Genomic DNA, 27216 nt, shown 5'->3' on the forward strand with positions numbered 1-27216 from the left:
ACTGAACAGTTAACAAAGACTAAATAAACCAATGTATCTTTAGATCACTGTTATAAACAGGAAATATAAGCAAGAAAGTAATTTTTGTAGTTACCAAATGGTACATGTACCATTAATATAATTATTAATATAATTTAAGAAGGCTTTTTATTATTTTCCTAAATTGTATTTATGAGAAGTTTGGGCCTTTTTTCAGGTTCTTCAAACAGTAATTCATTTAGAAACATTCAAAGTGACAAAATATAATAATTTTACATTAAACAAACAATGACAAATCAGTTGAACAAACTCAAACACACTAAAATATTTACTCACACTTGGAATAGTAGAAGACTTTTTCCTCTCTGGACCCACAAGAGGGCTTGCAGTCATCTCACTTTTTGATCCAACTGTGGTGCTGCCAAGTTTACGAGCCACATCTTTGTCCCATTCCTCTTTCTGCTCATTCTCCACACTGTTAGCCTGAGGCCTTTTCGTATAAGACACAGCAGGGGGAATGGTTGGACCAGCTGTGATGAAAAAAAAAAAAAGCACAATTAGCTGAAAAAAAAAAACCTGACACTGTCTTCTCACAAACAAAAACTCTTTAAGTAAACTGTATGTATTTGCATACTTTGTGCTCTAAACCAAGACTACGCTGCTAGGTTACAAAAATTAGTTTAGTCTTTGAAAAGATATTATATCTATCTTTCAATATTGTAAGTTTGTGAAAACTGAACGTCAGGAGCACATGAGATGCGAATGACTTTGTAAAGAGCCTAGGCTCCAAGTCTAGAATACAGTCTAATCTATCTTTTCACAGACTGCACTTGTCCCTCACCATGATCACTGAAGCGCCGCTGCTTCTGGTTTGCTGAGATGCTTCGCTGGACCTTCAGATGGGCAGGGGATTGAAGAGTGCTGTTGTTTAGGTCACTACTGGGCCGGGATCTCTGGCACAAATTTCCACTGGATAGTGATTCACCACCTTCAAACTATGAGAAGAAAGACCACCAAGATTTTAAAACAGAGGACTGTTTACATGAGGACAATGCACTCTTCATATCTTAAATGTCTCAAAACTTTACAGGGAGTAAAACTGAAAAGAAAACAATAGAACAAATAGCTTTGCACACAGAATTGGAAGAAGGGAGGGAGGGAACTGGACTCCTTCCACAAGTGCTTGCAATCTTCTGTGATTCTGAACAATTCTTCATTTAGTCAAAACATCAAATAGCTACAAATTGCTGGACAGTAATCTAGACTACATAGCTAAAACAGACTAGACACTGCGCTGTTTTGTTTTGTTTTTTCATATCCTAACCTGAACTTTAGGATGGAAAAACTGGAGAGTTAAGGGCATTGCTGGGATTCAAAATTAGGATAAAACCTAAAACTGATAATGCATACTCATACTTATGTATATATACATGCACATATATAAAAATAAATATATGAAGACTGTCCACATTTGCATGTTTTATGTTCTGAACTAAGATTAAACTGTTTTATTTTCTCCACACACCAAACAAAATTCGGTTTATCTGGTCCAATTGGAAAGTCACATTTACTTAGAACTAGGCATGGTAAATTGGGGGTTAATGCACATAACACAAAAGTTGTTGACCGAAAACTTGTGTCGGAATCACTAAATCTAAATTCCTATGTGGATGATGCTAATAACAAATAGCAAGGTACTACTGATGATGGCAATCTGCCAGCAATTATTCTAAGGACTTACAGGTATTGTTTATTTAGTCCTTTCAATGACCCTAAGAGATAAGTACTAACTATTACTACTTTTACTATATAGGTAAGAAAACTAGGGCACAAAAGCCTACATGCACTATGGCTGTGCCCAGATGAGGTGGGGCTCCAAAGCCCATGCTCTCACCACTTACAGCAGCTTCATTAGCTTATCTCCAATACAATTCGTGCTTTACTTTAATTTATGCAAGAGCATGGCTGAATGCTTGTAAAATTATTGTTTCTTTTGTGTTTAGCTGTCAGTGATCCTACCGAGGTTCCTTTCCTCCACTGCAATAGGCTCATGTAAAGATGAGATAAATTAATAGCTTGAAAAGTAAAGTCCCTGTAACAGTTCCTGGCATACTGCAGTGTGCAATGTATATTCTTCTGGTGGTGAGTCCCAGATTTATTAATTCTATACAAATCTTTCTCTCCAAATCCAGATCGTTATGCCTAAATATCTAATAGACAGCATCATCCAACAACAGCCTTCAATCCAACTATCCCAAATGGAACTTTTCATCTTTGTCTTGAATCCACACCTTCCCAAGCCTGGCAAATACTACTTATGTAATAGGCAACCATGCAAGAAGATTGAGGAGTTCTTCTCCTTGATTCCAACTGGTCACCAAGTACTTTTACTTTCCATCTGCTATATCATATAGACCACCTTGGTGGGTGCTTGCCCCCTTGTGAGCTCCCACAGTATCGATGACACATACCCCATGAACCATGCTGTTGACTGCTATTATTTTAAGGATTCACTGAGAGACTCAGCAAAGATTCTGTACAAAGTACATTTAATAAATGTCAGCTGAAAGGAACTGTTCATTCACAGTTACTATTTAATTAGAAATAATTTCAGCTTTTACCACAAAATGCCTCCCACAGATGCTCAATTTTTAACAAACTGTCAATACTCTGGCCTCTGTTTCTACTCTCAAATTATATCCTGTATAATTTGAACTCTTTATAATCTTCTTTCCAAAAGACTCGTTTGCTTTTATGATTCACCATTTATATACAATTTTCTTATCACAGATCTCTCCTGACCTTGAGGATTCCCAACTGAATGCATGAAAGCCACTTAACGTGCTGGAAGGCAAAATAAGTTGAGTCCACTTCCCCTGAGTTCTACTTATATCTAGCATTTTAATGCTGCCATGCATTCAGAATAATCATATTGCTTTTGGCAAGGCTGTTGTACTAGGATGTACAAAGTGTGCATTGAGAAACTCTACGGACACTTTTCTCAAAGCCAAGACTGTGGCGCAGTGAACCTCTGGGTGCAAACAAGGTAGTGGGCCTGAAATCTCTCCTGTATCCAGAAACAAAATTGGTTTACAATTCAGCACCTTGATTTTTGAATTCTAATGAATAAGAATATTATTTGTGATATGACAAAAAAGAGAATACATTTACTGCCAAATACTTGGCTGTATTTTAACTCAAGAAATAATTCAAATTAATGTAAAAAGATGAAAACTTACTTCAGGTGGTTTTCTACCCAGGAGAATATAAGTAGCCATAACTTCATCATATTTATGACTTATTAAGGCATCATTTATTTCATCTCGTGCAAAACCCATGGTTACCATAATGTCTAGGGAAAAAATGCAAATCTGAAAATGAGTTTATTTTAGTAGGCAAATCAACAAAATTAAAGCTAAGTTTAGAAATTTTAAAGTGCGATTTTTAACTATAAAACTTTTACATTATTAACTACAGATACTGTATATTCAGATACTGGAAATAACTATTTTTTTCACACAGAATTATTTATATCCTGGGTTATATACTTACAAACCCACTCAGTTTCTCATTGCTTAGTACATTTCTGAGCTTTCCCTATGTCCAGCAAGAGACTGTCAGTCTATGTCACAAAGTCCCACTTTATTCTCATCACTGTCTCTCAACACATCATAACCACTTGTGAAAAGATTTCTCATTTCAACAACTTCTGCTTTCTTTCTGATCTGCAGGGAATGATTTTTCTTTGGAAGCTTTGACTTCCACAACTACTCTACACGTATTCTGATCAGATACTTTTTGTTGTTGTTGCTAGTCCTGGGGCTTGAACTCAGGGCCTGGGGTCCTGTCCCTGAGGGTTGTTTTGTTTTTTGTTTTTTGTTTTTTTTTTGCCTAAAGGCTGGTATTCTACCACTTGAGCCACAGCTCCACTTCCATCTTTTCTGTAGTTAATTAAAAAGTCTCATGGAATGTGCTGCCCTAGCTGTCTTCAAACCACAGTCCTCAGATCGCAGTCTCTAGGGTAGCTAGGATTATAGGCATGAACCACGGGTGCCTGACTAATCAGATTCTTAATATTCCTCCCTGCTACACTGCTCTCAAGCCAGACAGCCCAGGCAAGGTAATGGAGTTGTGAGTTTCTGATAGGATTGGATAGGGACAGAGAGAGAGAACAAACTGCAAATAGAGTGCTGGCTGAGAGTGGGTAGCAGCAGGACTAGAGATTGGGAAAGATGATAAGAGAGAAGAAAACAAGAGTCAGTATGGTAAAAACAAACTGTGAATTCACTCATCAGTGATAATAGTTGTATCAGCCATGAAGGACTGAAGAAAGAATGCTTATGATATAATTAGTTTCTTATAAGTTGCCAACTGAACTGTACCATGATACACATGAACATCTTAGAATTTGCTGTTTTATTTATTTTAAATTTTATTGTAAAGGCAATGTACAGAGGGCTTACAGTTACATGATTCAGGTAATGAGAACATTTCCTTTTGAACTGTGTCACCGCTCCCATATTTGCTCCCAGTTTTCCCCCTCCGGACTCCTCTCCCCCTGAAGTTGTATGGTTCATTTCCAACACAGTGTCTAGTGGATTTCACTGCTCAATTGGTTCAGCCTTTGTCCCACCATTTCTGTAGTTCCCCTTCCCCTCCCCAAGTCAGATAAACTTATATACAAGACAAAGGTGCAGAAATAAAAAAACAGCGACAGAAGGGAATAAACACAACAACAAAAAGAACTACAAATAGTATAATAAAAAAAATTTCATTTCTTGGCGTTCATTTCAATAAGCATCATTTTATATGATCTTATGCACACAGCTATTGAGCCCTTGCAATTCTCTCATAAGAATATCTTCCTCATTGTATGAATGTTTAAATTGCTTGGTCATTGGAAAGCTTATGTTTGGTCTTTTGAGGAACCTCCTTACTGCTTTCCAGTGGTTGAACAAGTTTACATTTCCACTAATAGTAGAGTTCCCTTTTGGCCTCATCTTCACCAGTGTTTATTATTGTTTGTTTTCTTGATAATGTCCATTCTAACTAGATTGAGGTGGAATCTCAATGTTTTCTTGATTTGTATTACTTTTATAGCCAGAGACGTTGAACATTTCTTCATGTCTATTGGCCATTCTTATTTCTTCTTCAGAGAAGTCTCTCTTTAGCCCACTTGAGGCTGTTGTATCTTTGAGGATTTGTTTTTGGGAGAATTGATTTTGGATTGCTTCTTCTATATTGCTGAAGAATGTTGGAATTTTGATGGACATTGCATTGAATTTGTAGATAGCTTTGGGCAGTATTTCCATTTGCATATGTTAATCCTTACAATTCAGGTGCAAGGGGGAGGTTTTTCCAAGTCCTTAAATCTGCTTTAAATTCCTTTTTCAGGTCTTTGAAGTTTTCAGCACAGAGATCCTTCACATCATTGGTTAAGTTAATTCCTAGGTATTTTATTTTTTTGAAGCTATTACAAAAGGAGTTGCTTTCCTTATTTCTGCTTTGCTCTTCTCATTGTTGGCATACAGAAAAGTTGCTGATTTTTGTGGGTTAATTTTATACCCTGATACTTTGCAAAGTTTCAGATCAGCTCAAGTAGCTTGGGAAATAAATCTATGGGGTTCTTTAAATACAGAATCACGTCATCTGTAAAGGGGAAGAGTTTTACTTTTTTCTTCCCTATTTGGATCCCCTTTATGTTTGTATCTTGCCTTATTGCTCTAGCTAGGAATTCCAGTACTATGTTGAAGAGGAGTGGAGAAAGTGGACATTTTTGTCATGCTCCTGATTTTATAAGAAATGTTTTTAACTTTTCACCATTGAGTATAATGCTGGCTGTATGTTTGTCATAGGCAGCCTTTATTTTTTGAGGGATGAAGAACTTGATATTTTAATGTTTAGTGTTTATTATTAAGATAATAATGTAAATAAATTAAAAATGATATTTGGAGCAATTTTACACACACACACACACACACACACACACACTTTATTGTTGTATTTTCAATGCTGAGGTTTGACCTTTTGTTTGTTAGGCAAGAGCTCAACCACTTGAACCATATAGGTCTTGTATTTTTTTCCAGGGCTGGCCCTGGATCACAATCTTCCTACCCATGGCTCTTATGTGGCTGAGATTACAGCTATACTTAGCTTATTGTTTGAGATGAAGTCTTGCTAAAATTTTGGCCCAGGCTGGTTTCAAATTATGATCTACTTGAGCTCTGTTTTCTTTGTAGTTGGGATTACAGGTCAGAGTCACCATGCCTGGGCCCTATTTATATTTTTAAACACTACTTGGTAAACTATCGAACTTTAATTTTTTAAAAAATTGGTCATGGGGCATGAACTCAGAGCCTGGGTGCTGTCCTTGAGCTCTTTTGCTCAAGGACAGTTCTCTGCCATTTTCAGCCACAGTGACACTCACAGTTCTCTACTGGTTAACTGGAAATAAGACTTTGCAGCGTGGGCTGGCTTCCAACCATGATCCTCAGATCTCAACCTCCTGAGTAGCTAGGATTACCAGTGTGAGCCACCAGTACTGGGCTAGTACTTTTTTTTTTTTTTTTTTGCCAGTCCTGGGCCTTGAACTGGCCTGAGCACTGTCCCTGGCTTCTTTTTGCTCAAGGCTAGCACTCAGCCACTTGAGCCACAGCGCCACTTCTGGCCATTTTCTGTATATGTGGTGCAAGGGAATAGAACCCAGGGCTTCGTGTATATGAGGCAAGCACTCTTGCCACTAGGCCATATTCCCAGTCTAGTACTTTTAATTTATTTGCCTATTTCATTTATTTTTATTTTTTTTGTAGCCTATGGTAGTACCTCTTACAATATTTAAATACTTACCTATTCTTTTGGTGTCATTGAAATCTGGTTCAGGCTCTGTATATGGCTTTAGTTCTTCCTCTTCATGACCAACATTCATCCATCTATCTTTCATTATTTGCTAGAAAATAAACTCTACATTATGTTTGGTAAATCACAGTAGTCAGCAACTTAATATTTCAGCAAACATGAAATTTACTGTTTTAATCCACAAGAATCATGTGGTATTCTCCAATATCTAGTTTGATATGAGACTGTGGGATACACATACACTATCTTATGACAACTGGGATTGTCATCTGTTACTCACCCAAAGAAATGACTCACTGTAACTTTTACCCCATTCCTTTAAAAGAAATATTTTCAAATGGGCAAGTTGTAACATAAGAAATTACTAATCCTAATCTTTAGTTCATATTTTCATTTAAGATTATTGAAAAGATGTTCATTATTTCTGGTCTTCTATCAAATACAAGTTGGAATTTAAAAATCAATACTTACTAAAGATAATTCAGAATATAGGATAGGAAACCAGTTAAAATGGAAGTCTGGAATCACATTGGCTTTAAGAGTTTTAAGTCACAAAATATTAAAGATCTAGAGATCTGTTTTACATAGTGCTCATATAATTAACCATACTATATTATGCATGTACAAACTGTGATATGCATATGAATTGTTAAGAAGATACATTTATGCTATGTTGTTGTTTTTTTAACCAAAAGATAAAAGAGTGGCTGGGAATATAGCCTAGTGGCAAGAGTGCTTGCCTTGCATACATGAAGCCCTGGGTTCAATTCCCCAGCACCACATATATAGAAAACGGCCAGAAGTGGCGCTGTGGCTCAAGTGGCAGAGTGCTAGCCTTGAGCAAAAAGAAGCCAGGGACAGTGCTCAGGCCCAGAGTCCAAGGCCCAGGACTTGGGGGAAAGAAAAAAAAAAGACAAAAGAGCAACCTAGTGGAAAAATTACCACATTCATAGATTCATAATCAGACAATGGGGAACTAAAAGCTGGGTAGTTTCCCTGTAAAATTATCATGCATACGACAGAGACTCATACTTTAATAACTGTATTAACTAAAAATCCTTTTATAATATAGAATTTTAGGTTTTATTCTAGATATCATTTATTGGTTTTCTTTTTGAAGTTCTATGACATACAATTATCCAACTCTATGATTTATTTTACTAGTTAGGAAAATAACTATCTTTCATATACAGATCTTTTTAAGACTCTTTGCCTGGCTATGTATCTTCTTATTTACTAATATTAACCTAAAATCAGGCCCCAGAAGACAAACACTCTAGAGCAGATCTCAGACAACTGGGCATATAACAATACTATTACACAGAATAGATGATTTTTCTAAAGGTTTTGGTTATGTGATGCATAGTTATATTAAACCTTATAGATAACACATATATTTAAAGCATGATTATGTTGCCATGTAGCTTTTAGCTCTTAAAAAATTACCACTAACTTGGCTTCTAATAATTACTGAGTGATGATTATCTAAGTTCATTATCTGATTCATTAAATAAAACAAACCCACAACAAATTTTCAAATAACGGTACCATGTCAGTCTTTAGTCATTACTTATTAATTAGGAACAAAACAAAACAAATTAAGAATGTTGGGGAGGATTCACACCAGGAGAAAAAATATGGAGAAAGTGGAGTTGAAAATTTTCCCAAATTAAGATTTTTTCAATTCCTCATTCCTTTCCTTAAAAAAAAAAGTATGCCTATTCTAAGCTGAACAGCTTAGAATCAAGCACTATCATTTACAGAAAGAAAAAATTATTATTGTCAGAATTTCCTAGCTTGAAAGGTAACACAATATCCTTACCTTATGTGTGGTTTCATTTTCCACATTCAACTATAGTCTGGAAATAATAAGTGGAAAATTCCAGAAACAAACAATTCCTCTTCAGAACTGTGTACTGTTCTGAGAGATACTAATTAATCTAATAACCTAGACAGCTAAGTAACTAACTGATGAGTATTGAGTATAATACGGATACACTGGACAAAGGAGTGACTCCTATCATCTGAAGATAAAATAGAACATTATGAGATTCACCAAAATTTGCTATCAGTAGCTTGTTGGGGACAAATAAAGAAGGTTCACCGTGACCTGGAGCTACCTTCTATGCCTATGCCATTCACCTCACTCCATCTCATCAGGTTGGTATCATATGACTTCAAATCATCACAAAAAAACTGTGAGCATGAGCAAAATATAATTATGAGATAGAGACAGACTACATCATTGGAATAACTTTTACTATGATACATTGTTCTAATTTATTATTAGTAGCTGTTAATCTATTACTTGGCACAACTTATAAATTAAATTTATCATGGGTATGCATAGATATGCTGGAAAATAGAGAATATATAGGTTTTGATGCTCTTTGAGGTTTCAGGCATCCATTTGGAGCTCTTGGAATGTATCCCCTGAGGAGACATCCTCAGCAATCATAACTAACTACTTAAGGACAGTCACTTGGTACATGAAATGTCTCCTGGAATTACTGGGCTCTAATCTATCAAGCCCATTTGGTCTAGCACCTTTGTTCACTTCTATAGCTAGACTGCACAAGCACAGCTGGGAAAGCATATGAGACTGGTAACTCAAGTGCTATTTAAAAAACAAAATGCATTTTATACATATAAATCTGCTACAAATCTAACCTTTGTTTGACCCACACATCAACACAAGCAAAGGAACCTAACTCAACTTTTATCAATATGTGAGTGTTCAAAGGAGACCTTTGTAGGTTTGCTGTTATTACAATAAATGACACTGGGCAAAGAAAAATAACAAACATGAGCTAGATAAAAATACTCATGGTTCTTCAATTCAGACCAGTCCTTAGTGATATCTTCAAGTTTAATTAAGGACCACAATGTTCATAATTAATGAAATAAGGTTTATAAATAGTGAAAAAACTAGGCTCAAGAAGAAAAAAAAGCTAATCACAAAAGAGAATTGGAAGGGAGCCAAAAGATCTTGAAGACTCAGCAAGAACACAACAGGTACAAAGAGGCTCTCAGGAAAGCCAGTAGAATGTGTGGGTCCTACAAGTTCAGTATGACTAAAAGAAGCATATAAAAGGGAAGGAGTAAGGTGAGGCAAGAAACTATGGCAAGAAACAAAACCACAAAGATTTCCTTTATGAAAGGGGGGACTTTCAAAGGATAGAATTTTGTAGGGGCTCAAAGCTAAAGGAACAGAAATCAACTGAGAGGCATCAGCTGAAATCTAAGAGGAAAATGACATCCCAAACTAAAGAGAGGTAGGTAACATAAAATGATTTCAGCTTCTGCTGTGCAAAACTTAACACAGAACATGATTGTAAAAAGGAGACATGAGAAAGAATGCCCACAGTTCTGGTTCTGGAAAATGAACACAAGTTGGTATTTTTCACTAAGAAGTCAAACTTTGGAAAAGAAATAGGACTGGGTAGAGGAAAGAAACTGCTGAGTCTATTTTAACAAGTTGTCCGAGGCACTACAGGATAGCCAAATAGTTCTGAAAAACACTCTGATACTCTGTCCAGATGTTCAAGAGAAAGATGGGCTCAGGACCAACATTTGGAAATCACTGGACTTTCTGAAGGAATGATCAGTGAGAAATAACAGAAGAGGACTTAATCATTTAAGGGTTAAAAGATACAGAACATGCCCACCTGGCCAAATTTGGTGGTAACTAATAAAGAAAGATGCCTCTACTGAGGGAAGCTTCAGTGGATTCCTGGCATTAGGAACTAGAAGGCAATGGGTACAGAGGCAGATGGGTAACAAGGGATTGTTGAGAGGAAGTAGAGTCTGTTAGGAAAGGGAAAAACAAGAAGGCAGCAATGGAAGGGGATTATTTCAGGGTTGATGGATGCACTTTCTGTCTTAAGTGGAAGATACATAATGTATCTACAATGTAAACTGTTTGTGTTTACTTGTTATCACTACCTCTGCCACTAGACTATAAACCTAAACAAAGACTGGCTAAAGAATAATTTGTTAATCTGACATATCTAGCCTCCTAAAAGAATTAACAATGAAGTTCTTGATGCATATTAGTAGACAGAATGTATAAACCTTGTCTGAATCACTTATTTGCCTTTCTTCTGCATTCCCATAGAACTTTACTATTATCATAATGCTACTGACAATACACTCCTACACTTCACCATTTATAATAGTTGTGTACAGGCTGTCTCCTTCATTATCTTAAAAGTCATAGAGTTCAAAGGTTGCCTTGTACCAGCTTTTTTTTTTTTAAGCACAAATACTGTTTCTGAACAGGGTAGTTCAAATAAAAGCTTCTGTAGGAGCCCAAGATAAGAGAGAATGCAGAGATTTAGCTATAAAAAGTCATCTTAGAAAGCTGACAAAATGTTAAAGAGGGGGCTGGGGATATGGCCTAGTGGCAAGAGTGCTTGCCTCCTATACATGAGGCCCTGGGTTCAATTCCCCAGCACCACATATACAGAAAATGGCCAGAGGGGGCGCTGTGGCTCAAGTGGCAGAGTGCTAGCCTTGAGCAAAAAGAAGCCAGGGACAGTGCTCAGGCCCTGAGTCCAAGCCCAGGACTGGCCAAAAAAAAAAAAAAAAAAATGTTAAAGAGGAAAATCAAGACTGGCCTGGACATTTAGAAATGGAAAAGAAAATGGAGTATCATCTTCTGAGGAATTTTAACTCAGGTGACTGGCAAAATAGAGATTCTATGGGTTAAGAAATATAGGAGGGGCTGGGGATATAGCCTAGTGGCAAGAGTGCCTGCCTCGGATACACGAGGCCCTAGGTTCGATTCCCCAGCACCACATATACAGAAAACGGCCAGAAGCGGTGCTGTGGCTCAAGTGGCCTTGAGCGGGAAGAAGCCAGGGACAGTGCTCAGGCCCTGAGTCCAAGGCCCAGGACTGGCCAAAAAAAAAAAAAAAAAAGAAGAAATATAGGAGCAAGACCAGACTGGATAGTTGGAACACAGGCTATTAAAAGAAAAATAAAGAGAATGCAAATTTCCTGATGTTTCTCAAATTATGTTTATATGGTACTCTTAGGATATATACATGTTCACATCAGAAAAAGGTATATACAGGAATCAACATCTAAAATATATATACACTGAGAAGTGCCATAACTTTTACTGAATATACAATATCTAACTATTCAAAGTCATGCTATTAGCAGCAAGTATTTAAAAACTCACAAAGAACAATTAGCAGTGTAGACTGGAGTTGTGAAGGAAGGAGTCATTGAACTGAATTTGAACTGAAGAAGAGGAGGAGAATTTGAGAATTTGAACTGAATCTAGAGATACTATTATTGTTTGAACTGGTAGAAAGTAAAGGCAGAGGGCAGAGGGAGTAAACAGGGGAAATGCTGTTTTGTGACAGAACAAAGATAATGTGCAAAGAAAGAGTGAAAGATAAGGTTTGTTCATTTTCAGCTGATCAACCTAACTTTTATCTGATAGGCAATAGAGAAATGCTATATTTTATTAACAAGGAAGATAAACAACATTTTAGAAATAGTACTGGGAAAAGAATCATAGCTACCCAGACAGAACACTGGCTTGAGCCTTACTCAAAATCAGATGTGAGGCAAAGAAACGTGGAAATGTGGTGATAAGGAAAGGGAAATGATAAGCAACACCTCTTGGTCTTCCTTTCTCATTATTCTAGTAATTGGGATTTCAAGAGTCTACTTAGCAGTTTACATAACAACAGTTACATTTGAAAGATGAATAAAAAGAATCCGAGAGCTGGGTGTGGTAGTTCATACCTGTTTTGTTTTGTTTTTGTTTTTTGGCCAGTCCTGCGTCTTGGACTCAAGGCCTGAGCACTGTCCCTGGCTTCTTTTTGCTCAAGGCTAGCACTCTGCCACTTGAGCCACAGTGCCACTTCTGGCCGTTTTCCATATATGTGGTGCAGGGGAATTGAACCTAGGGCTTCATGTATACGAGGCAAGCATTTTTGCCACTAGGCCATTTCCCAGTTGGGTAGTTCATACCTGTAACCACAGCACTTAGGAGATAAAAGCAGGAAGATTGTGGGTTTGAGGCCAGCTTGAACTGCACAGCAAGCCTGTTAAACCAAGGGCTGTGGACAGTAGGATGCTTGCCTAGCATGTACAAGGCCCTGGGTTCTATCCCCAATACTATAAAAATGAATGAACGAATAAATATCAGAGAACAGATGGGGAGGGTGAGAAATAAAAAGAAATGTACATAAAGCAATTATAGCAAACTATGTTATTACCATAGTTAGCAAACACTAGAACTTAATATATGCAATACTGTATCAAGCTAAAGAGAAAAGAAACATTAAAAAGGCTTGGGTCACAAATCTTTGGTAAAAATAAGAGCCATTAGATTATAGTATAGTAGTCCCACTCTGGATAATTTACCAAAGATATGACTTAGTAGGAAAAATAAACTACACCATACTATTTTTAAGAAAATCAACAAAAGAACTCGAATGTGCAATGTAGGGTATTGCTTAATCATAACTTACGACATGTCATCCATGAAGAATGAATAACATAGTTATTGAAAGGAAATACCCTATTCTTATGCAAAAGCAGAAAGTACATACCAAAAACTTTACCAGATACAAAGTTATGTTTCAACACCCGAAAGTATTTTGAAAGCCACTGTTTTTAAATAGTTTATAGCTTTCTTCATTATAAATGTAATGGTAAAGTTGGTGTGAGAAATAAAAATAAAGACTATCTAATATAACATCTGGAGACCCTGGTATTTAAGGAGAGTTCCTTAAGGTTGATGTAGTAAATCCTTTAAAAAATATATGATATATATATGGTCTGGTTTCACTGGAAAGCTGTTTTTGGAAACGGAAGCAGACCAACCTTTGCATAGTGAGACCTGCAAGATTATGATAATATTTCCAATATGAATTGAGGGTTCTGGACTGAAAAACTTAATTCAGATAAACTGGATTACTCAAATATATCAACTTGAACTTCTAGAGATCAGACATTTAAAAAAATATCTAATCGTGCTTGGTTTTGTAATTATAGTATACATAAATTACACAACATAATAATGCTTTTACTGTGACAAGATCAAATGTTTTAATAACAATAATTTAGCATTTAAATTCATGTAAAACTGTTCAAAACCTTTATCTTCAGTTTTAATGTTAAAGATGGAAGATAAATATTTGGCTAGTATAAATTAATCATGTTATAGACAGAAGTACATCTGTTCTGCCCACAGAAATTTGCATGACTGTTCTCCCAAACTTCCTTTCAGTTTGCCTATGTGAGCTGCTATTTCAACTATGGGCACATGCTAAGTGAACCTCAAATAAAGTGGTTTCCAATGATGAAAATGAGTAATGAAGCAGGAAAGCAGGGTTTATATTCTGTAAAGTTCTAGAACTTTAGAAGTGAGAGTTGATATCAACTATTTAAATATTTCACATACTTTTCTATGACAGTTGAAATTAAGCTTAGAAAAGCAGTGATAGAAAAAATGAGATTTTTTTTCTAAAATATATATTATGGACATACCCTTTTCCCCTGAAAGAAAAAAACCCACAAAAATCTTAAAATGAGAACTAATCATATTTAAACAATAATAATTCAGTTTAAAAAGACTTGCTAATTGATCCACTGGTACAAAGCATCTGAAACAATTTCCCAGTGGAAGTCACCATCCCTTAACTTACATCAAAACATATTGCATCTCTTAGTGAAAAGTATTTGTGGAAATAAAATTACAAAGCCCAAACTAACCTGAGAGCTCTGTACACAGGGATGGCTCACTACAAGGCTGGCTGCCTCCTAACTAGCATGGAATCTGTGCCAGAAAGCCCCATTGCTACACTAAAAAAGTACAGTTCAAATGAAGTTAATTCTCTGAATTTTCTACCCTTCCAAAGTAAGGTAAATTTAAAAAAGACAAAAAGAAACATCCCCCCAAAACGAGTAATGCATTCTTCCTATAGCCAAACATCACTCTCAAAAAAGACAAGCAGAATATTTAAGAAACAAGTTATCCTAGTTGCAGTGCCTGAAGGAAAAAAGACTGGACATCTTGGTTACATGAACTTCTGATACTATTTGGCCCTAACATACGTAGTACAATAGCACATATGGACTGTTATGTAGGTAACATAAATAAGTTTGTTAAGAAATGAAAACATCTATATCTAACCTGATCTACTTTAAACATTCTATAAATTTTCTGTATTGAGAAGTTTCTACTAAAATGTTTGTTATCAGATACTAATATCAGATATAGTCATAAAGTATTCACCAGACTAGAATTTTCACAATCACTTTTTTCGTCCTAGAAAGATGTGTTGAATCCTTACTAAAAATCAGTGTTTCTGTTTCCAACAATGCAGTTTCTGACACAGGCTATGCTTTTCTCTTCTGCAACTCAAAGTCAAATTTATCCTTATTTTTATGTTGTTTTAATTTAATACCTCACTGAAAAACCAAGGAGAAATAAGTCCTTAGAGAAACCTTCTGTGACAAGTTTTGAATGAAGTAGCATGCCATTTTTGACACTTCTTATACACAAGGTGAATCAGATAATGTGGCAAATTTTCTATGGGAAAAATGGGGAAACTAGTGCTAGTTCCAGAATATTGTAATTACTAAACTTTGAATCTGCAGTACAAAAAAAAATACTTACTTCCAAGCTGCCTCTCTTTACTGGATTCAATACTAGCAATTTCTTCAGGAGGTTTTCACAGTCTGTGGACATGTAAAAAGGGATACGATACTTTCCCCTTAGGACTCGCTCCCGGAGCTCCTTAACAAAAGAAAGAAAGCATTTATAACTACCTTTTGAAATGAATGAATCTGGGGCTAACACATGACCTGAAATTTAGCTAATACCTTTAAATTCTGGCCATCAAAAGGCAAGGAACCACTGACTAACGTATAGAGAATGACGCCAAGACTCCACACATCCACTTCAGGCCCATCGTACTTCTTTCCTTGGAAAAGCTCAGGAGCAGCATAAGGTGGGCTTCCACAAAATGTGTCCAATTTGTTCCCAACTGTGAATTCATTACTAAAACCAAAGTCAGCAATTTTAATATTCATATCAGCATCAAGAAGAAGGTTTTCAGCCTAAGAGGAAAATAATACAAAAAAGACAATGTAAAAAGTATACATAAAATAAAATTTCTTGTTGAACTAGCCTCAGATCCCAAGCGTATACGTTTACTACCTTTCATTGTTAAATGCAGTAGGAAATTTAGCAGCCTCAGATGGTATTTCAGTGCATTACTGTATAATAGCTTTGTTAGACTGAATCTTAATATGGAAAAGTTGTCATTTGTTTATTATTTTTCTTATTATTTTCATGGTGCTTGAACTCAGGGCCTGGGCGCTATCCCTGGGCTCTTCAGCTTAAGGCTAGCGCTCTACCACTTGAACTACAGCACCACTTCCAGTTTTTTGGTGGTTAATTGGAGATATCTCACAGACTTTCTTGCCCAGGATAACTTCCTCAGATCTCAGCCTCCTGGGTAGCTAGGATTACAGGCATGAGCTACTGGTGCCTGGCAAAGTTTTCATTTATATGTACATATGCAACTATTTAAAGCACGTCATCTAAAATCCATTGAATTCCACACTTATTTTAAACCTAGTTCTCTCTCTCTCTGCCAGTCCTGGGGCTTGAACTCAGGGCCTGAGCACTGTCCCTGGCTTCTTTTTGCTTAAGTCTAGCACTCTACCACTTGAGCTATAGTGCTACTTCCATAAACCTATTTTTTAAAATTTATTTATAGTCAAAGTGATTATCTTCATGGTAGGAAACACACTAGAACTATACCTTAATAGGACCTAAAGAACAACCCTATTCTACCTTGTGCTAAACCAAATTTACTTTGAGGACCTCTATTTTAATGGTAACCTTAGCTTATACAAGGCTCAGGATTCTGTGACAACTTTGTTCATTCCGCTGTCTTATTTTATTTATTAATATTACTACTACTACTACTACTATTATGATGATGATGATGATTATTATTATTGCAGTACTCAGGGCTTTGTACTTGCACTTGCTAGGTAGGAGCTCTACCACTTCAGTCCATCTCCAGACTTTTATTTGCCTTCATTATTTTTCAAGTAATGTCTTATTTTTTGGAAGGTAGACCTGAACTATGCTTGTATTTAGACTTCCAGCTTAGCTGGTATTACAGGTATACTGTGTCACCACACTCAGCTTTTTTTTTTTTTACTTTATTGTTATTATAAAGGTGATGTACAGAGGATTACAATTATATGAATCAGGTAATGAGGACATTTTCTTCTGCACAGTGTCTTCCTTCCCCTCACTCTCTCTGTCTTCTTCCCATCTACAACCACAAGTTGTATAGTTCACTTTCATCAGCATCCCATGAGCTCTACTACTGCACTGAAATTTTTTCACTCTTTCTCCCTAGAGTTCTGTGTCCTCCCCCACCCTCCTGAAGATATATGCATGTGAATATACCACACATAAAGAAAAGAAGACAAAGTCATCAACAAAATTAAGAAATGTCTCATTTCCATGTCTTTGAGTTTGTTTTGATATATATGTACACCTATATATCATTTTATATAAATATAGTCATGTAGGCATTGCACCTTTGTATCCTCTTTTGGCCTCACTGTGTATGAGTATCTAGAATACTGTCTAATTTATCATATCCCAGTGTATTTTAGGTCTAATTTTGGCATACCAGAGAAAACATGGGGCATTTGTCTCTCTAACCTTGGGTTACTTCACTCAACATGATTTGTTCTAATTTCATCCATTTTTCTGCAAATGACATAATTTTATTTTTTCTACTGGCTGTGTAAAATTCCATTGTGTATAGGTACCACATTTTTTGGATCCACTCATCTATTGTGTGTGGATCACCTGTTTCACTATCTTGGCCATTGTGAATAGTGCACCAATGAACATTAAGTGGCTGTACCATTTTACATTTCCACTAACAGTGCAGTAGGGTTCCCTTCCCCCTCACATCCCTGCCAACATTTGTTGTTTGAAAATCACAGTGTTGGCCAATCTAACTGAAGTGAGTTCTTTTGATTTGCATTTCCTTTATGGCCAGGGATGATAAGCATGTCCTCATGTGTTTCTTTGCCCTTCTTACCTTTCTGAGGAGTCTTTCCTTAGCTCCCTTGCCTATAATTCGTGAATGGTTTATTACCTTTGCGCACTCAGCTTTTTTATTGGTTGAAATGGGTTCTTATGAACTATTTGCCTGGGCTAGCCTCAAAATTCATAATCCTCCTGATCTCTGCCTTCTGAGTAGCTAGAATTACAGGTGTGAGCTACCATGACAGGTTGTTTTTCCCTCTCAACTGTTTCCCAAACCAAGTGCTAAGTGAAATAAAATGAAGCAGAACAATAACAGTTATTGACTAGCCTGGAAGTCCTGGTAGGACTCTAGCCCAACAAAATAAAAACAAAGTCATATAATGTGACATAAATATTATAAAACTATCTAAATGTTTGAGATTAATATGAGACCATAACATTTATGGACCATATGATACAAATTATTATTTGAAATAAAGGTTTGGTCATTGTAAGTTTCTGAGTCCATGTTTCTGAGCTGTGTGTCAGTTTCCTAGAGCTGTCTGGATGGAGAGCAAAGTACTCATACAGCCTCAGTAAAAGAGAGCTGCAATGAGGTCCTGAGGTCTCCTTCTAGGAGTCTAGGGAAAATTCCCTCTATCAAACTAGAAGAAAACGTGTTGGTGGAACATGGTCTCTTGGTAGATCATGTATAAAATGCAATGATAAATTGGGGGCCAGAACACAGAAGCAGGGGATAATCCTCATCTTTCTCTTGCTTGGTAGAAGTGATTTTCCCCCCTTAAAATACCCAAGCTGGGAGCTGGTGTCTCATGCCTCTAATCCTAGCTACTCAGGATGCTGAAATCCAAACGAGGCAGGAAAGTCTGTGAGAGTCTTGTCTCCAATTAGCCACCAGAAAATTGCAAGTGGTGCTATGGTTCAAAGTAGTAGAGCACTAGCCTTGAGCAAAAGAGCTCAGGGTCAGTGTGACCAGGCCCTGAGTTCAAGTCCCAGTACTGACCAAAAAAAAATTCTGAGGGAGGAAATTGAGAAATGTAAACATCTGGGACAGCAGAAAATCTGTAAGCCCAGAAAGATGTAGCTAAAATACATGATGAGACTTCTAATAACTATTAAGGATAGTATATGCAAATATAATCCAAAGCAGTACTAGTAATTGGGAAAAAAGAGAAAGGAGATAAGCCTCCTAGTAATCCCTGTCTGTCACCCTGTACTAATATCAATTCAAAATGGATCAAACATCTCAATGTAAGACTTGAAGCCATGAAACTACTACTGGAAAGAGTAGCAGAAATCTTATAACTTATTGGTATAAGCAAGAACTTCATGAGTAGAATTCTAAGAGCTCAGCAAATAGGAGAAGTAACTGACAAATAAGATTGAATACAGCTAAATGGGATAATGGGATAAGATCTTTGCCAGCTCTACATCTGACAAGGGCCTAATATCCAGAATATACAAAAAACTCAAGAAACTACCCCCCCCAAGTCAATAACCCAATCAATAAATGGACAAAAGAGCTAAATACTTTTCAGAAGTGAAAAAAAAAAGGCCAATAAATACATGACAAAATGTTCAACAGTCTTGGCCATAGAGGAAATGCAAATCAACACAAGACCAAGATTCTATCTCACCCCAGTAAGAATGTCCACTTTCCAGAATACTACAACAAATGCTGCCAGGGATTTGAGGAAAAAGGAACCCTATTACACTGGTGATAGGAATGTAAACTAGTACAGGCGCTATGGAAGGCAGTTTACGTATTCCTCAAAAAGCTAAACATAGAACTAGGCTATACGCACCCTTAGGTATTTATCAAAATATTGTAAGCTGAATATAGTAAAGACACTTAAACAAGAATGTTCACTGCTTTATTATTCACCAGAACCAAGATACAGAAACAGTCTAGATGCCCTACAACAGATGAATTAATCAAGATCTATCTATCTTCTATCTATCTATCTCTCCATATATGTCTTGACCCATATATATGTATGTATATATACATATACATACATATATATGCAACATATGAATGGATCAAATTTTTATATGAAGTGAAGTCAAGTTCAGAGAGACAAAGGGGGCATGGCTTCTCTCATATGTGTTAGACCTAAATTTAAAACATACATGAGAACATATAAAATGTTATATGAATATGTACACACATATATATAAACATATTGTATAAAATATGGTATTCACAGGAAAGGATTGCCAATAGAGTAACTGCTTCAAACAAGTAACTTACAACTTAAAAAAATGAATACCAGGAAGCTGAAATATGTGATGTCTGCATGGGAGAAGGCCAAGAGAGGCTAGGAACAGAAAGAGGAAGAGTGGGCAAATATAATTCTAATATTCAATGCACATATGTTAAAGTAGAATCAAGTAACTTAAGGGGATGGGGGATTGGAAGAGATGGAGAGAATAATGGAAAGGGTGATCTTGATCAAGATGCATTGTAATCATAAAACTCTATGTTGAACTGAATTGAAACCCCTTTATACCACTACTTAAATAAAATAAAAATAAATACATAAATTAAAAGTAAAGAATAATGCAAGTCAGATTTCGGTGGAATAGAGAGGAAAGGAAAAAAGATTGAAATACTTAAGCAAGGGAATTACTACTTTCATTTTTTTCAACTCTTTTGACCACAACCATTTTCTAACTGGCACATATATCTTTTACTGCCCAATATGCCAGTTTATGTTAATCACAATTATTTAACATTTATTAAAATCATTTTAATAAGCTTTCCTTATTTTGGGCTTTAGAGAATTACCACTGGCTCTTATATCAGACAAACATGGATTACCTCCACCTTGCTTCTGTTTGAAAAGAACCTTGGGCATTTTTAGTTGGGGAAAAGATTCCACATTTATCTACTTAAGATAGCTAAAAGTGAGTCAAATCTATTATTTAGTGCTAGATAGATTCATGTCTATATTTTCTCCATTTGCTCTGAAAATATTGCCTGTTGTAAAGACGTTGTAAGAATGAAATAAAAACTACTTCAAATAGTGCCTGGAACAGTTAAGTAACCAAATAGATAGCTCTAACTTTATGAATGTATACTTTAACAATCATGATTTTGTTAACAGCTTACCTTAAGATCACGATGAACAATGCATTTTTGATGACAATACTGTACAGCTGACACAATCTGAAATAAATAAGAATCAAAATTATTTTATAGTTAAAAACATTCTGATTTTTCTACAGTTATGACCTCTAATTATAAAAATTTCTAGATCAGATTCTAAGGAATACTTGGTAATTTCACCATTAAAACTATACATATTAAAGTGATGAAAACTTTGCTCATCAAACTACAAAAATAGATAAACAATTCTGTAATTCTTACATAAATGGAAAAAATTTGACAGCAGATGACGAAAAGTTATTATATATTCAAAATTATAACTGATGAGAACTAGGTGCCAGTAACTCACACCTGTAATCCTAGCTACTCACGAAGCTGAGATCTGAGGATCATGGTTTGAAGCCACCCCAGGCAGGAAAGTTTGTGAGACTCTTATCTCCAGTTAACCACCAAAAAAAAAAAAAAAAAAAAAAGCTGGAAGTAGAGCTGTGCGCAGGCTCAGAGTATTAGAGAGCTAGCATTGAGCAAAAAAGCTTAGGGACACTGCCCAAGGCCCGAGTTGAATCTCCAGGAGCAGTGTGCATGCATGCACATGCACGCACGCACGCACATACACACACACACAATGTATTATGTTTAAGAGGATGACCACTTTATTGTACAGCAGATGATTCAATTATACCGATGCAATTAAATAAAAACACATTTGAATGTGAGATGTTGGTTAATCATTTATAAATGGAGAATGAAATGAGATTTTTTAAAAGTTTAAAAATGATACTAGTAGGCACAGATGAAATAAGAGTGAAGTGAAACTATTTCAGTATTAGAAGTTTATTCTGATGTATATTAAAATGGTTCAAAGACAAAGAAGAAATGGATATAACCAAATCATCAACACACATGAGGAATATACAATTCAATCAAATTCAACAATCCAAGTCAGTTTATTGCGTACCTGTTATGTACAAGAAAATGTGTTCTGGTTGCTAAGGGAGCACAAATGGATCCTGACCTTAACGAGCTTAAAATATGATTGCAAAGAGAAACATGTATATGAGGACTGTAATACAAGACAGAAGTATTGGGCTGGGAATATGGCCTAGTGGCAAGAGTGCTTGCCACACATGAAGCTCTCGGTTCAATTCCCCAGCACCACATATATGGAAAACGGCCAGAAGGGGCGCTGTGGCTCAGGTGGCAGAGTGCTAGCCTTGAGCGGTAAGAAGCCAGGGACGCTGCTCAGGCCCTGAGTCCAAGGCCCAGGACTGGCCAAAAAGAAAAAAAAAGAAAGGCCTACAAGAAAGAAGTATAGGAGCAGAGGAAGAAACAAGTGAGAGTTCATAAAAATAAATAAATAAATACAGCACTAACAGCAGTTGGAAATGATTCCTAGAGAAGGTGCTATATGAAAGGACAGACATATTTAAAATGTAAAGCTTTATACTATTAGTGTTGGGGAAAGGCAAGGAAGTAAGAAGCATTAATGATGAGAAAACACAAGTGTGTGAAAATTGATGATAAATGGAGATGGAGGTGTTTTTTTGTTTTGTCTTGTGGTGCTAAGGATTGAACCCAGTGCCTTGTTGCAAAGTAAACACATTCACCTTTACCACTAAACTTCATCCCCAGCTCAGGAGTCAAACCTGCTAGAGGTGCTAACAGTCCCTGAATTCTAAACTAAGCAAGTACTACATATGTTTTTACAAAGGGTGACTGAGAATTCTTATGATCATTTTGAAGTGTGATCCCTAAAAACAGAGAAATTAACAATAAATATTTGTAATATTAGTTTTCTTAAGTTTTTGCTGCAAAATTCTAATATCCACTTTTCACAAAATTATGTTTATTAGTCATAAGACATATATTTACATGCATATTTTGCTGGGTATGTTCCACAGATTATAATATGTTCACATTATCAGATCACTCTTGTATTATGGATAACAGAATTTTCTGATATGAAATGAACTTTTACAGGTCACACACTTGTGTGATACAGAGTAAGCATACTACAGGTAATGATTTCATTACCAAACATGATCAGAGGCCAGGCACTTCACATCAGACAGAACGGTCTCTATGAGACAGACATTCCTAGAATACAAATTTCTTAAGGCTTCAAGCTTTAACAATACAAACATCACCAAAAGGAATGTTCTGTGTCACGCATGCCTTCTCCCTAGAGAGAGAATGACCTCTGAGTTAGCATTCAAATATGGTAGTTTATCATATTACCACATGTAACTCCCACGGTTCAATTTCTGCCATGAAAGAAGTTTTTTGGCATGGCAAGAATCCCTATTCACAACTCCCCAATTTGATTGCAGTAATGTATGGCTAGACTCTCCTATCTCAAACCATTTTGTACTGCCACAAACAGGATTTGAAACTCCTCTATGACCCTTCTATTATAATGAACCTTGAGATCAGAATTTCCTGCCAGCCCTGCTGTGATCTAAAGGCTACACACATCAGTGTCTTCTGCTAAGGTTCAGTTGTTGGGGTTACTGTAGTGTTCTTTATAAATGGGTCAGAAATCCCTATGCTTTATAGCATATTTGATCTTAGAATTAACAGTGATTCTTTTGCAGCACTCATATTCTATAGAATGGGAAGACAAAATATAGGTATTGGTTACTAAAACTGTCTTAAACTGTTACATTGTCTCGCTTACACCTAAAAGCAGGGTCAAGGGCATATATCTCTGTATATCTTTGCTAATGCACTTTTTTTCACTGTTAAACTTTTTTTAAAACATCACAAAATAGAGAAAACTATATAATTTATAATTATTTGTTTAAAAAATTATCCTTACGTGTACAAAGGAGTTTCAATGCAACATTTATTAATTTTTAAAGTTTAAATGAGAGTTAAGTGAAAATAAGTTCCTCAAAAATAATTTTCTATTAGGCAGTAAATGCAGATTTCCTTTTAGGTTTTTCTTTTAAAATTTTATACTACATCTTGTTTAAAGTCCTCTGAATGTATGTGTGCGTGTTATTAAAACTGCTTTTTCTCAGTTAAAAAAAATAATTTACTAGTGTGAGAGAAATAGATATTAATAATCTAACATTTATAAAACATAAATGATTATAAAGAAAACATTCGCCACTGTTCTGTATTTTAAATAGCACCAATTAATAAAAAAAACTCTGTAACATAATAAAAAGCTGATTCCAAAATAATCAGACTATATTTGAAAAATCAAGACAATTTTAATAAATACATAATTAATATCAAAATACCTTTTGTTGTTGTACTGTGGATCAAACCCAAGGGCCCACAATCTTTTCCCTAACCACCTAACACATTCTTGTCAACCAACCAGCAAAGATGGTGAGCTCTTTCAAATTGGAGGCATTTCACCTCCTCTAATTTTACACAGTATCATGTATGATTTTTTATACAGATTGTGTCTTTGGTAAGTAAAACTAGTAGCTGACTAAGAAGAAAAAAAGACAAGTAACAATGACCTTTACAATATACATTAAGATCCTAATGGGACTAGTGAATGACAAGGGGAATTGCTGGCCTGCAACTCACTCACTAAAGCTACTGTGATACTGAAAGATGAGTGGCACTGGAAGAGATATCTGTAGTGCCCTGGCTTCTTTCCCAGGACAGGAAAGGACTTAATAAAAAGGGGTTGAACACAATTCAGTTTCTTAATGTTGCTTTCTGCATCACCAGTTGTTTTTGAATTTACTACTTTAATGTGACTGCTTCTGAAAATCTACCATAAATGAATGGTTATAAAAAGTAGTAGTTCCATAAGATATCAATAATAGAGGTTTGTAAGACAATTTGGAGAATGTCATATCAAGACAAGTTAAACAGTTATTTCCTTCCTTTTTCTTTAATGTTAACACATACCTCATACATACATACATACACATATGCCCACACATGTACATACTCACGCAACCCTTAGAAGATCTTATGTAAATACGTAGTGTTTCCCAGACATATATAGAATCCCTTTAATTGCAGAATCAGTCCTTACCGAGAGTTAATGAGCAATTTTAAAATAAAAAATCTTAATTGACTAAGGGAAAGTATCAGATATAATTGTTGAAACCTTACTTCAATACATTTTATGAATGAGTAAAAGCAGTAACTTGAACAGTAATTTATGAAGTATGCTTATCATTATAATTACTTTGTGTGCGTGCCAGTCCTGGGGCCTGAACTCAGGGTCTGGGTGTTGTCCTGAGCTTTTTGGCTCAGGGCTAGCATTCTACCACTCAAGTCACAGCCCCCACTTCTGTTATCTCCAGTTAACCAGAAAAAAAAAAGTCTCATGGACTTTCTTGCCTGGGCTGGCTTTAAACCTAATCCTCAGATCTCAGTCCTGAGTACAGCTAGAATGTCAGGTGTGAGCCACTGGCACCCAGCTAAACTATGCTTATTTTAATTACCTCACTCCTAAAGATTAAATTTAAGCCCTAAACAAATATAAATTACTTTTTCTTATTTGATAATTTCTACAAGTCAAATTGGAATTGAAAGTCTTCTATCATATTTGCAAAGTTCCTTGCCTCCGTGGTAGAATAAAATTAACAATATACTTTCAAACTATGAGTTTTATTACCAGTATATCTTTAATTATTTAAGAAAATAATAACTTCTTTTAACAGTACACATATATGACTGATAGTTCTTGATAACAATTATTGGACACAGTATATATTTTCCATCCCAGTCTGGTTTGCATATATAAGACAATTAAACATGATGACTTAACAAAAATTCACTTTTTTATAACCAACAAAAACAATCTGCAACTATTTTAAGTTTAAATCCACACAATAAACCAGGTTTCTTCCATTCTTAAAGTGTTTTAAGTAGGAATTTTTTCTTTTCAAAATGGTATGTATCCCTGCACTCTAGTTTTTGATACAGGCTTTTGCATAACACTAAAAATGATCAGCAAAATAGAGTTGATAACTATTTTCCATACCTGCCTAAATTTTGCACGGGCCTCTTTCTCTTTCATTCTTCCATGAGCAACTAAGTAATCAAACACTTCACCTGAATCAGAAAGGTAAAGCAGGCAGTAAAATATACATCATTTTTTTGGTTTAACAATATATGTTATGTCAAGCTTTTGCCTTGTTTTAAAAGAAACTTCCATGTGCTTTTTAAGGAAACTTTTGCTGTATTTATGTAAATTACAAACACATGAACAAAAAAACAAAGAAAACAATTACATGTAGAATTGAATATATGCAATTTATGACAGCAATACTCTTTTAAAAACACATCATAAAAATAACCAAGAAAACTTTTTAAGTATTATAAAAAATACAGTCCACTCTTCATTGTCCATTCTAATAAATGGAACTGCCACATGATTGATAAAAAATTACATTTTGCTTTGTATTTGGTGACTGAAATATCGACAAAATATTTTCAACAAAATGTTGAACAAAAGAAAGGCATATTATGGGTTTTTTCCTTTTATATTTTGTACATATCACAGTCTTGATCAAATGCCATATTACTACTTCTATCCAAATTGATTTCTTCTTTTTTTTTCCTACACTAACTACCTTATTCATCATTCTTTCATAACACTTTAGTAGTTAACTGCACATTATATGGAACTCTACTATCCCAACTGCAAGTTACTTGAACATCACTGTTATACCTGTACCTTATTATACCAAAAAATACAACATGGGTAGGCAATAAACACATGTTGAAATAATTTTAAAATAACTAGAAGCTATACAAATTTTCTACTGGATCTATTATTTTATGTATCTTAATAGTAGTTTTTTCATATTCAGCTATTAACAGTTCAGAAAAACCCTTTTAAGTCTTAAAAATCATATCTCAGTGTAAGGAATATATTTGTTTTGTGTCCTTTTAATCTGCAATATACACATATATGCATATTTAAATTCACAACATAGTTTTAAAAGCTATTGATACAGTACAAAAGTGTTGTAAATACAAGCTTCAGAATCACACCAATTTTGGTACGAATCCTGATTTAGCACAAAGTAGTTTTTAGGAGACATTAAGATGAGTTAAACTCAACAGCACTCAGTTTCTACCTACAACTTACTCATGTGGCTGCAATGAGGGCTAATAAATAATGTGTGTGCTTGGTACCATGACTAGTACATATTAAGCACTCAACAAGTGATTTATATTTATTCTTAAGTATAGATATATTACTACATATAGGTGCAATATCAGC

The 27216-nt window shown here is 35.5% G+C and overlaps 1 protein-coding gene across 3 annotated transcripts in view; it reads right to left on the reverse strand.

The window, feature by feature from the left end:
• Mark1 (microtubule affinity regulating kinase 1) overlaps positions 1-27216 on the reverse strand; it is a 98742-nt gene that overhangs the window by 15538 nt on the left and 55988 nt on the right. For all 3 annotated transcript variants that reach the window (XM_048356528.1, XM_048356530.1, XM_048356529.1), the window contains exons 6-13: positions 25969-26039; positions 21009-21065; positions 15688-15924; positions 15482-15601; positions 6826-6925; positions 3219-3331; positions 821-974; positions 316-509 (exon numbers count right to left, since the gene is read on the reverse strand). In XM_048356528.1, the coding sequence (XP_048212485.1) occupies positions 316-509; positions 821-974; positions 3219-3331; positions 6826-6925; positions 15482-15601; positions 15688-15924; positions 21009-21065; positions 25969-26039 (1046 nt within the window). The remainder of the gene's footprint in view (positions 1-315; positions 510-820; positions 975-3218; positions 3332-6825; positions 6926-15481; positions 15602-15687; positions 15925-21008; positions 21066-25968; positions 26040-27216) is intronic.

This window comes from Perognathus longimembris, chromosome 11, assembly GCF_023159225.1.
Source record: "Perognathus longimembris pacificus isolate PPM17 chromosome 11, ASM2315922v1, whole genome shotgun sequence".
Classification (NCBI taxonomy): Eukaryota; Metazoa; Chordata; class Mammalia; order Rodentia; family Heteromyidae; genus Perognathus; species Perognathus longimembris.